General features: G+C 34.6%; 1 protein-coding gene across 1 annotated transcript; it reads left to right on the top strand.

Annotated features, from left to right (window-relative positions):
• Positions 1–8,729: 8,729 nt before the first annotated feature.
• LOC149151725 (protein trichome birefringence-like 28) lies at positions 8,730–11,590 on the top strand. Its single transcript, XM_089445434.1, has 5 exons — positions 8,730–9,303; positions 9,465–9,636; positions 9,724–9,914; positions 10,892–11,050; positions 11,152–11,590. The coding sequence occupies exons 1-5, from the start codon at positions 8,747–8,749 to the stop codon at positions 11,519–11,521; spliced, it is 1,449 nt and encodes a 482-aa protein (XP_089301560.1). The 5' UTR covers positions 8,730–8,746; the 3' UTR covers positions 11,522–11,590.
• Positions 11,591–12,534: the final 944 nt, after the last annotated feature.

Raw genomic sequence — 12,534 nt, 5'->3', positions numbered from 1 at the left:
TGGAAAACACATCGTCACTGCAACACATGATTTACAAACATAAGGCCAAAAATTGTTGTTTTGTTTTGACAAGTGATGGAAACACGACATCACTTTCACAGTTTATCATGCAACTCAAAATAAGACCAGAAATCATTGTTGCTGAACAAGTGATGGAAAACACATCATCACTTTTACATTTTAAAATGCAACAAATGATTTACAAAAGCACGACAGTGACAAGCTAACATATCTAGAAACCATTTTTCACTTATCAATGTGAATGGGTCAACACCCCATGGTGGTTTTGCTTGTCGAACAATTGTTTCACCTGGTTCATGCATCGACACTTTATCTTTAAGGCGTTGCTCTAGATGGAGCCTCCAACAAGTAGCTCTATGATGGCCACCCTTGTCACAATGACTGCAATACACCTTCTTCCTCCATATCTACTTAATATGTTTATTTCCCTACTCTTGAAGGGGTCTTTCATGCCTCCTCCTTTTGTGCGTTGCTATTCTTTTCCAACACTTACAAAATATATGGTTATGTAATCCACAAAAGGTACATGTTTTTTGATTCCATGATTTACGTTCATCTTTAACAACATGATTCTAACCGAAATGAACATTCGAATATCGAGAGTGGTTATACCATTCCTTGTTGTCTCTGGTGTAAGTATGGCGATGAGAGCTTTCCTCAGCTCTTTCTCTGCAATGGAAACTGCCATGGGATGATGGGGATGTTTCCCATCATTTTCTTTCCTCGATGATTTCGACGATGTCTCGAAAGAATATGACACCTTCAAGCATTCTCCTTTGGTGTATCTCAAGCTTGCAAATTGAGGTCTCCGCACAACCTCCAATGGTTGAGTTATACCTTGGTTATTAACACCAACTTCTTTTTTCTCCTTGTGCCTCGTCCTTGTAAGGAGCCTCATGTTTGTCCCTGTACTTGGGATCTGTAAATTTCCAACAGAAATCATACTATGTGAAGAAAAAACAAAGGAAATCAACATCTTTTACCTCCTCTACCGATTTGGAAAGAACTGATGGGGTCCTCTCATCATCTGGTGTTGGTGGTTTTCTAACTGTCTTAGCGCATTCCCCAGCTTCCTTTCTAACATACCCAAGTCCTGCCTGATGGGATAATTCCTCTATTTGGATGGGGTTGACAATGCCTTGGCCATTAATGCCCAAGCCTTTTCCTTCATACCCCATTTTCCTCAATAGTTTGGAGCCAATTCTTGCGGTATGATTTTCAAAAACAACAAAATCATCATCAGGAAACATACATGAAGATGGAGAACTACTTTTTACCTCAAATGGGTCATGTTGTAGCTTTTCCAAGGCCTCGTCCATAGCTTGCAGCTGTCGTAGCAAACTTTGTTTCTCCTCTTTTTCTTCATGTAAAAGCATCTTCAATTCAATGTTCTATTTGTTGTGATTCAGTTCTTTTAGGGCCTCTTCTGTGGCTTACAACTGAAGCCGCAATCACTTCGTTTCGACAATTTCACACGGAATCTGGCCCAGGTTGGCTAGAATCCGGTGGTTTGGTTCCAGCAAAATTGTTCCCTCCTTAACCCTGCCCAGTCACCCAAGTCAACCCTGAACTTTGATTGTCTCTAACTTTCGCATATGAGCTCGGTTTGATGAACCGTTCACACCGTTCTGATCAGGAAGATGAGATCTATGCTTTGGTCTTGGTTCGACAACATCCTGATCACTTTGATTTTTTACCCTTTCTGAGTCCTTTGGGACTTCTGCCTGTGTCTAGAGCCTCCTAGATCAATGTGTATTTTAAGTGAGAAGAGTTCCCAACACCATGCTACTCATCTAATTCATAGAGAATATCTTTGTAGTCTACCATCTTGCTGGTCATCTTGATCTCTTCCTACAAGGCACACTATGTCAGCTAAACCAAATCATAAATAAGCCAACATACCTTAGTGTAACTCGGGGAGGATTATCATCTGCAAGATTGACCAGATTAGAAAAATACATATATAAACATAATCATATCAACATTTAATCATCATCTCAACCATTATCCAGTCATCAATGCATGACCATACCTACCACACATCATGAACTCATGCATGGAAATTATAACCATATCTCTGCATGCATAACACCATATGTATGACACACATGAATACACATTATATACAAACATTGACATGCATATTCAGTGTATAACTAACATAAACTCATGACAAACACATCCAACAACACCGTCATTAACTTTTCACATGCCAACACCGCTGCAACCATAACCAACACTATGCATAAAAATCCAGTACATAGACCACAAACATGAGAATACATATGAAACTGACATGAATGCATGACCAACACACCACCAATCCAGTCCAAGGGGTTAACCAAGCTCTAATACCACTCTTTAACACCCTCCTCCCACATCTACCCAGGTAATTGGGAAACTGGGGTAAATATGTGACGAGATACTTCTATGGTCTCATTCAAGCTCCTAGGTCACCTTATGCAAGAGAAAGCAAAAAAACACAACTAGATTTACCATCCATGCATGCTACAGAACCTCCAGGAGATACCTCACCTTTCTAGGTGACCAACCCTTGAGGAAACTCAAAAGTTCAAGGATTTAGAGCCCCAATCGCTCCCTTACCAAGCCCACCATGTGAGTGAGGGTCCCAGTCGCTCCCATCAGCCCACTTGAGTGTGAATGTAGCCTTTTTCTGTGAGTGCTATGCCAGTGACTACATGATTTAAGGCTAAATTGTAGGGTTAGGACCTAGTCACTACTTGGAACATCATGGAATTTACATAAATAAAAAGAAACATAAAAAAAATATGTTGATACAAATTCTTGAATAAATAATTGATAAGACCCCTACAAGCCATGGTAGGAATTTTTTCAAACATGTCACAAATATACATTCTATAGGTCTTAATGACACGTATGAGCATAGGAGTCTTATACTTATCTTAGAGTCACTAAGAAGCGTTGATGCGTTACCACATTAGTTGCATTATCATCTATTAGGTCATTGATTCATTTCTCAATCATTTACAAATCAAAACATGATGAGAACCATACATTTTCACTGTCAAAAGCATATTCATAACTAGCATATAAACAACAGAAATAATCAGGATACAGCATCCATGAATGCCACATAAAATACAATAATTTTACATAGAAAATACTAAGCAAAGGAACTCTTATTAATGAATGCAAAAGCCAACCCGATATAGGACTACCACATTCCACCTGACCATAGATTGGCTGAGCTAAATCTCTCTCCAGCCAATCACCCCCATGCCATATTCCAAGCATGAATGTGGGACTCAAACAAAAACAACCAACCAGGGCTTCCCAAGGCTAGACCATCTCACCCTCATCAATAGAATTAGGCTTTACTGCAATCCTCATCAGATCACTATGCCATAAACAAGCATGGATGCCACCGGTTTTCTCCACCTACATAGTGAGGAATTGTCTTGGCTCCTAGTCTCTAGGCTTTATTGCGATCCATAGTCTGATCTAAGAATCACTTGGCCATAATTGAGGTACCACCCTCTAGGATTTATTGTATATCCTTCCATTCACTGACAACGATTCCTAGGCTTAATCAAGGGAAAAAACCTCTAGGCTTTACCATATATCCCACCATTCACTGGTCGATGATTCCTAGGCCCACCGAGGCACACAATCCCTGACTTTACCGCAACCCACAGTCTGGTTCAAGGGTCACTAGGCTAGTGTATTTACTGAAATCCATAGTCTTGTTCAGGGATCGCTAGGCCATGTGTTCTTTCATTCATATATACACCTCACTCAGCTTCGAATCTATCTGGAAATCTAGCTCAACCAAAACTTGAGAACCCCATCTCACCATGGCTATTTGGAAATGACAGAGAAAGTCTGAAGAACATTGTCGCACCTAGCAAAACCCACACCCATGAAAACAAGAGAACCATGAACACACATATAAAACCATGCATTCCAAATCTAGCAAGGAAATCACACATGCAATCGATACCTACAAGTAAACTCGTTGTAGTTGCTTGATATTACTCTTTCTTGCTTGATCTTTTTCTTCCTCGATACCTTCTTTTCCTTTCTTTATCCAATGTTGAAGTGCTCCAAGAAAAATCTAAGAGTCCAAGAGTGTGTGAGAGAGGGAATAGAGAGAAAACTCCAAAACTGAATTGACCAAAAGCCATGAGCCGATCCTCAGAAGCATTTTTATTAATGTAGCCTCTATTTTCTTCATTTTCCATTATTTTCGTTCATTTTCCTTCTCACATGAAACTTGTGACCTTTCACCTTCCTTTTCTCCTAATTTCCATTATTGTCATAATTAAATTGCCAAAAAATGCCATTTTTCCTTTCCAAAGCCTTTGTCATTGCCTTTGCCAATTTCCTTAGCCATAATAACCAAAATGAACACCCACACTAGGATTTTTTTTCCCAACATTCAACTTGGAATAAGTGTCTCATGAGCAAGGTTTTATATATATTTTTTTACATGGATTTTTAACCGGGGCTGTTACAGGAACTCTAAGGTTATGTAATAGCTTTTTAGATGAACAATGTTGATAAAAAAGAACAATTATCCTCTACCAAGGGTGAACAATATTTTTGATCGTTTGAAGGGAGCAATAACATTTTCCAAGATTGAATTGAGCTTAGGTTATCATCAGTTGAGAATCAAAGAAGAGGATACTAGTAAGATAACCTTCTTGAAAATTTTTGACCATTATGATTTTGTGGTGGAGCCATTTGGGTTGATAAATTCACCGACGATTACTATGTCTCTCATGAATCAAGTGTATAAGGATTACCTAGACAATTTTCTTATTATCTTTCTGGCTGATATTCTTATGTTCTCCAAGATAGAAGAGAAGCATGAGTAACACTTTATGATAGTTTTGTAAGTGTTGAGAGAGAAACAATTGTATTTCAAGTTGACCGAGGGAACTTTCTATTAAAGAAAAAATATTTGGGCCACATTCTCTCATAGGAGAGAATACTTGTGGATCATAAGAAGGTTGAGGCAATGAAACAATAGCTTAGGCCAAGGCAAATTTGAGAAGAGAGATCATTTATGGACATCCTAGAATAAAGAACATTTCAAAAGTGAGAATATATTTAGGCATTATGGAATGAATCTTGTTCCTTTCATCGATTGGATAAATTTTCCTGCTCCTTATTGGCTTAATGTTTGATAAGTCCCATTTATACATGGTGTCATTAATCATCTCCTTGCCTAGATCTATTACTAGTGAGCTTCCTCTTTCCATTTAAGGTTAAAGTTCTATTAAAATATTTAACAATAATTTTAGTGATATATATAATTTATTGATCAAATTCTTAGGAGGACCAATGCATTTTTTCCTCCTAGTTATTTGGAGCATTCACATTGAATTTTAAAATCTTACATTAGTTTTAGATTTCATTTCGTGTAGAAATTTTGTTGTGAAATTTTTACAATAATTTTCTACTCTTAAAGAGTTTAGAGTGTATAAGCCAACTACACCCCCAAAAAAAAACCTAAATTCTTTTAAGTTGCAATTACATTTTTTTTTCTAAAGCATGTCCTTAATGGAAATAAGTGGTTCAAGTTTTGTTTCTCACAGATGATCAAGATCTCATTTTTTACTCATTTTGTACTCTTGATCAAGTATTTGACTCTATCATCATTCCTAATTGACCTAAAGCCTCTACTATTCTATGAGAGTATCTCTATTTTTGGCCTTAATTTTTTTCTTTTCTTTGACCTAAGTGATAGTTGCTTCCTCCTCCCTCACAATCGTGTAGTCTTTCCTTCCAAGTTTCTTGGGATCCTCCTGGGGAAAAGAGGAAAATTCTTCAAAAGAGAGTTGTGGAGTTAGATGTTCTTACTTTTGATTACAATTCCAAGGTTAAGTGAATAATAAATATTGAATAACAAGAGATGATTTGTTATTCTTTTTTCAAAATTGGGTAATCTTTATTTCTTCCTTTTGGTTTTTAATTTAGCGTTGGAGTTGTTGCACTTTTTCCGTAAATTTTGTGTTTTCTCTCCCCTTGATTTTTCTTTATTTTCTATAGCTAAGAACTCTTCCTTATTTTTAGTTACTAATACTTTTTTCTCTTTTGTTTATTGTTTTATTTTCAGGGACATTACTCATTTTGACTACTTTTTGTCTTTTAAAATTTGTCCATTTCAAAACTCATATTAATTTGAAATTCATTATTTTTCATTACTAAGAATTGATTACTCATTTTGACTACTTTTTGTCTTTTAAAATTTGTTCATTTCAAAACTCATATTAATTTGAAATTCATTATTTTTCATTACTAAGAATTGATACTTTGTTGTTCATTGTTTTATTTTTAGGGTTATTGCTCATTTTGATTAATTTTTGTCTTTTCAAGTATTTCTCTTTCAAAACACATCTTAATTTGAATGGTTTCGATATGCCAAGGCATGTTTTTTTTTAAGTAATCCTAAAATAACTACTTAATTGTATAGTAAAAGTTGAATTCCAATGAGATTCATTTCTAAAATTATTTTCTCTAGATCATCGTTTATGTAGATATGAATACAGGCATAAAATCCGTTATTATGTTTAAATTTTTCTGTAACTCAAAATTTTTACATCTCGATTAGTTTTTCGTTATTGGATAAAATCATTGGGAAAAAAATGCTTTAGGAACACACTATTTGCTCTCATGAACTAGGAAGCCATTAAATACATTTTCATTATTCATCTTAATTTAATTAAATTAGGAAGTGAAAACATTTTCAACAATAAAAATATTGATAAGAGCATTTTATTTAAGGGTGACATTTTTTTTAGAGCCTTTATTTGAGGGAGGTAAGTAATTTTTTTTAATCCATGTTACCCATATTTAGAAATTAACCCAAATTTTATAATTATAGAATTTATTTGCCATGAGAATAACTTTGTTATCAAGGTTTATGAATTTTACACGAACATCTTCTATTTGCTTGCCAAATCTTTAATGCATTGCTATGTTTCCTTTTTAATTTTTTTATTATTATCTTAATTGAATAGTTGAAAGAGTAATCATCTTTCTCTAAAGATATCTATATCATATCATAGAAATTCTAATGATTTAAATATAATTGTATTTTTTTAAATTTAATTTCTTTTCAAAAATAATAAAATATATCTTCCATTAATAGTTAACTAATCAAAATAATTATTAATAATTGTTACCCGTATTTAGAAATTAAGCAAAATTTTATAATTAGAGCATTTCTTTGCCATGCGAATCACTTTTGTTATCAAAGTTTATGAATTTTATAGGAACATCTTCTATTTGTTTGTCAAATCTTTAATGCAATACTATATTTTCTTTTTAATTTTTTTATTGTTATTTTAATTGAATAATTGAAAGAATAATTCTCTTTCTCTAAAAATACCTATATCATATCACAGAAATTCTAATGATTTAAATATAATTGTATATTTTAAAATTTACTTTCTTTTCAAAATAATAAAATATATCTTATAGTAATAATTAATTAATCAAAATAATTATCAGTGATTGTTAGGGTATCTATACCGCTTTAAAATTCCTAAATATTTTTAAATCATAAATAAATAAAAAAAACAGTTTCAAATTAAATGATATATACCCAAAAGAAGCAAAAGAAAAAAAAACAACTCATAGTAATTCCGATCGAAATAAACCTTCATTATTTTAATAAAACACCACCTATTAAAACAATATTTTTAAATTTTAATAAGCAAAAAAGAATCCTAAACGTTTTTAAATCGTAGTCAACGAAACAGTTTCAAATTAAATGATATATACCCAAATGAAAATATAAAAAAAAACAATATTCATGGTAATTTCCTATCGAGATAAACTTTCATTATTTTAATATTTAATAAACCCTTTAATTTAAAACACCACCTATTAAAACAATATTTTTAATTTTAATAAGCAAAAGGAATCCTAAATATTTTTAAATCGTACTTAAAAAACAGTTTCAAATTAATGGTATATACCTTTTAAAATATATATATATATATATATTCATGGTCATTATGAATATTTTAATAAACCATTTAATTTAAAACAACCGCCTTCAAATTAAATGATATATCAAAAAACCAATTTCCCATCGAAAAAATAAACATTCGTTATTTTATTTTATTTTCTTAATAAATTATTTAAATTAAAACACCACCTGTTAAATACAGCGCGACTCCAAATGTGTCCCGCCTCAATTCACGCCCCTCCAATCCCTCGAAACATGGAAGGCCACCTTCGTCCATTGTTCGTCGTCGCTTTATCCAAGAAAACCCCCCACAATCCTTCAGGCGCGCTAGACGACGATCATTTTCTTTCCGGAAGCGCAGGCTCTTCTGACCAATCTGCAGTGATCTCCAAGCATAAAAGAATGGAAACCCTAGAACCCTGCTTGACTTGTAACAAACCCAAACCCACCCTACATTAATTGGACTGCAAATGTGCGAGACAACTAAATAACAGCAATCATAAAAAAATCCATCAATCAAACAACTAGGTGTACGCATTTATTACTGGTGGAAAGCCACATCATTAAAAATAAAATTAGCTACCCGTTTGGGTTTTCTTTTGACTATTTATTTGCATCTCATGGCCATTGATGTAGACAACTTTGATCTCTCGTAGAATCTTGTAGCAAAGTTTGCGAGTCTAAGGGTTTTCATTTTCTTTCCTATTCAGTCAATTTTGGGTTTCTGAGAGAAAAAAAGATATGGACGAGTGGGATAAATGGATGAAGAAAGTTAGAAATAACAGAGTTGTTTCTATTATTATGGCGGGGGCTGTACTTTGGTTGATTGTTTGCTCATCCTCCCTGTGGTCAGATGGGGAAGAAAGAGGTCATAACCAAGTACTCCAAATAGATTTCAGCTTCTCTCAGGACACCCATGGTGTTGGTCGTTTGGCTCCGAGCTTTTCTCCCTTACAAAATACTTCTGACAAAGTGAATCATGGAGCCGAGGAGTCTGAGGCCAGGCGTGGCAATAATGCTGGTGTAAGTCATGATTCCGAAGATTCCAGCCACAGACATCAGTCTAAAAACATTTCCCTTGTTGCACCAGAAATTGACGAGACGGCAGATGCCAAAGCATCTACAGCCAAAGAGAATGAAAACTCACCAGTGCACTGTGATATATATTCAGGGAAATGGGTTCGAGATGATTCATATCCTCTTTATCCTGCTGGAAAATGCCATTATATGAGCCAGGATTTTGACTGCAAAGGGAATGGGAGGCAGGATTCCGGCTTCACAAATTGGAGATGGCAACCCAAAGACTGTAACCTTCCCAGGTAATTATCAATACCCCTTATTACATCCATGATTTGTTTCTGTTACTCGAATATTTAATCATCCCATTAAATCCATGATTTGTTCCTGTTACTCAAATATTTAATCATCCTAAATTCGTGACTGATTAGGTGAAAAACTTAACATATTTCTTGCCCTTAAGGTTGAATGCTACAGAGATGCTCGAGAGACTGAGGGGAAAGAGAATCATGTTCATCGGGGACTCAATCAATCGCAATCAGTGGGAATCCTTGCTGTGCGTTCTCAGCACTGTAGTGTCTGATGATAGAAGGTATTGGGGAAGCAGAGGGGCCGCAAATGCATACATTGCGCAGGCAAGCATTTTAATGTACATGAATTTTCTGTCGGTAGAATAGAATTAAGTTGCAGCAATTTTAATTTAGTGCAATGTGGTAGTGCAGGATTACAATGTATCGGTTGAATTTTACTGGGCACCCTTCTTAGTTGAGCAAGCAAACATTGAGTTTCAGAATCAGACCAGGGGGATACTTAGGCTTGATGCAATTGAGAAGCACGGGGCTAACTGGAAAGATGTCGATATCCTGGTCTTTAATTCAGGACATTGGTGGACGCATGGGAATAAGGCAGCTACGTAAGCTTTCTATCGCATGCTTGGCTAGTTACTCTTTCAAAAGTATTTCGTTATGTGGCTATAGGGTGTTTTTTCTTTTGTTTTGAAACTGGGAATACATGCATACCAAACCAGTTAGATCTGGCTGGTAACATTTTAATGTCCAAAATATATCAAACCTAAATCAAATCAAGTTAAATTTATCTTTCTCTGGAATCTATTCATATACATTGAGTTTACTGGAAGCTGGTGGCTACGAGAAACTTGATCAGGAGATCTGTTTCTCGTTGCTCTTTGTTCAAATTCTCAGGATGGATTCTATTCCTATTCCTTCTTCGCATTATATTTATACAGTCCTGATAAATTTGTACAATTCTACGCACATTATTATTCAATCTCATACGCATATAAACTGGATCAGCTGGGTTCATGTGTCTATGTCTAAATTCTCATGCCCTGCATTTCCCCACTAGGTTTAATGTTTTCCAATTCTGGGCAAATTCACCCCAATTTTAATTTAGTAGAAGTTATGAATTTTGATCTACTAATGTATTCATGTATAAGCTAACGAATCTATTATTTCAGTATAACTCAAAACCAAATATAATTGTTATTAGAATTAAACTTTATAACATGAATAACTAAGTTTATGTTTCACTAAGGTGAAGTACTCTTCTAATCTTTCACCATTAAATCTAACCCCTTAACGGTATATATTTAAGTTTAGTACTTTCATTGAATTTTGAATAAAGTGAGATTTACCACTAAGCTCTTTATTGTCTTGGAATATTTATCCCTTTTGTTTCCCTCTAACACACAAATATCCATCGATCTGTACCATGCCATTTTTTATGAACCGTGTTAGTATATATTTGCCTGTTTTTCATTAAGAGACAATGAAATACCATGGGTTTTGAATTTCTTGTTCTCACTCACAGGTTAAAGTTTGCTTAGATACTCTAAGAATTCTGAGCTCAACTATACTGTATTTGTTACAGAGAAAACTTCTTTGAAGAAGGCAATTACCTTCACCCTCGGTTGGATCCATTGGTTGCCTTCGAAAAGGCGTTGACAGCGTGGGGGAATTGGATAGATCAGAATGTCAATGCTACAAAAACAAGAGTCTTCTTTCGTGGATTTTCTCCCATGCATTTCAGGTAATATAACAATGTTGTGTTTCCAATCCTGACTTTTATGTTTCTATTCATGTTGATGCATACTTCAGAAATTTATGTTCGCCGCCAATGTCGTAATGCAGTGCACAGCAGTGGAATGAGACGCACACCCACAAATGTAATTTTGAGAGGGAGCCAATCCTGGAGGAGTCATTCGTGAGCACTTATCCTCATAGAATGCAAACGGTGGAGAAGGTGCTCGGTCGCATGAAATTCCCGGTCTCTCTCCTGAACATAACGAGGTTGTCAGATTTCAGGAAGGACGCACATCCATCTGTGTATACTCTCAGAAGTATGCACAAGCTAACGCGGGAGCAGCGCAACGATCCCGATCGGTATGGAGATTGCAGTCACTGGTGCTTGCCCGGTTTACCTGATATATGGAACGAGTTGCTGTATGGGAGCTTGGTCTTGGAGGGTGAAACTGCTACGCCTGTTCCACGTTCTCGCTGATCGATTTGGGACATGTTAATCATTACATCCATTCAAATTTTGGGGGAAATGATTATTCAGCTCTCTGCTTGAAGCCCTTGGTATGGAGATCTCAGTGAAGTGCTGTGATCTTTGCCAACGAAACTTTTGTTTGGAACCGTTTTACAGCTTTGCTTTGTGATGTTTCCCTAATCCTCATAAACTTTTACTGCATGCCAATGCAATTCAATGTAATTCCTTGTATTCAATTTCTAATAGAATGGAGTATGGTCCATCCAACAAAATGCCTAATTTTGCACTCAAACCCTAGTTTGTGTCACTTGACTTACTGTACATATTAATTTATGAATGTTCGCTCTAAAGATCAAACAAAAGATATTCAAACTGGAGCATAGATGCTCAAGTGATTACACTTTTAAGAGAAGAAAGCAAACTGAGCATCGACCCGTATTTCAAAATGTCTGAAAAAATCGTAAAGCAAATGAATCACATATTTAAACAGAATTTGTTTAAAATATAAATTAAGGGAAGGAAATTCTGATTCATGAAACCTGACTTGATTTCCAAAGACTGAAAATAATAAAAGAAAAGCAAAAAATGGAGTCCATGGTCAGTGCACATGAGTTTAAAAGTTATAAAAGGATTATTAAAACGAACAATGGAGATTAATGAAAATATAATTGGAATTAGAACACCGAGATAGGATATTTGAAAATATTTTAAGGACATTTTAACAGCTTATAAGGTTAAAGCCTTTTATATATATAATGTAAGGTTGAATTTGTAATTTTCCATATAAAAAATTCATATTTGACTCACGATTACTTTACTCATTTTAAAAAATAATATAATTTTATTTATTAAAAAATAAACATTTACTATTATTACGTTATAAAAAGATTATGTTAAAAATATTATATATATTATTGAATACTAGATATTAAAAACCGAAGAAAAAATGTAGCATGTTTTCATAATAAAAAATAAAATTCGCATACCATTATATTATTAAAATAATTAATTTAAGAAAAGAC

This window comes from Pinus tabuliformis, chromosome 9, assembly GCF_031772625.1.
Source record: "Pinus tabuliformis cultivar Carrire ecotype Pingquan chromosome 9, CPIR1, whole genome shotgun sequence".
Classification (NCBI taxonomy): Eukaryota; Viridiplantae; Streptophyta; class Pinopsida; order Pinales; family Pinaceae; genus Pinus; species Pinus tabuliformis.
The sequence above is the reverse complement of the archived record's forward strand: the minus strand, read 5'-3'. Positions and strand labels throughout refer to the sequence as shown.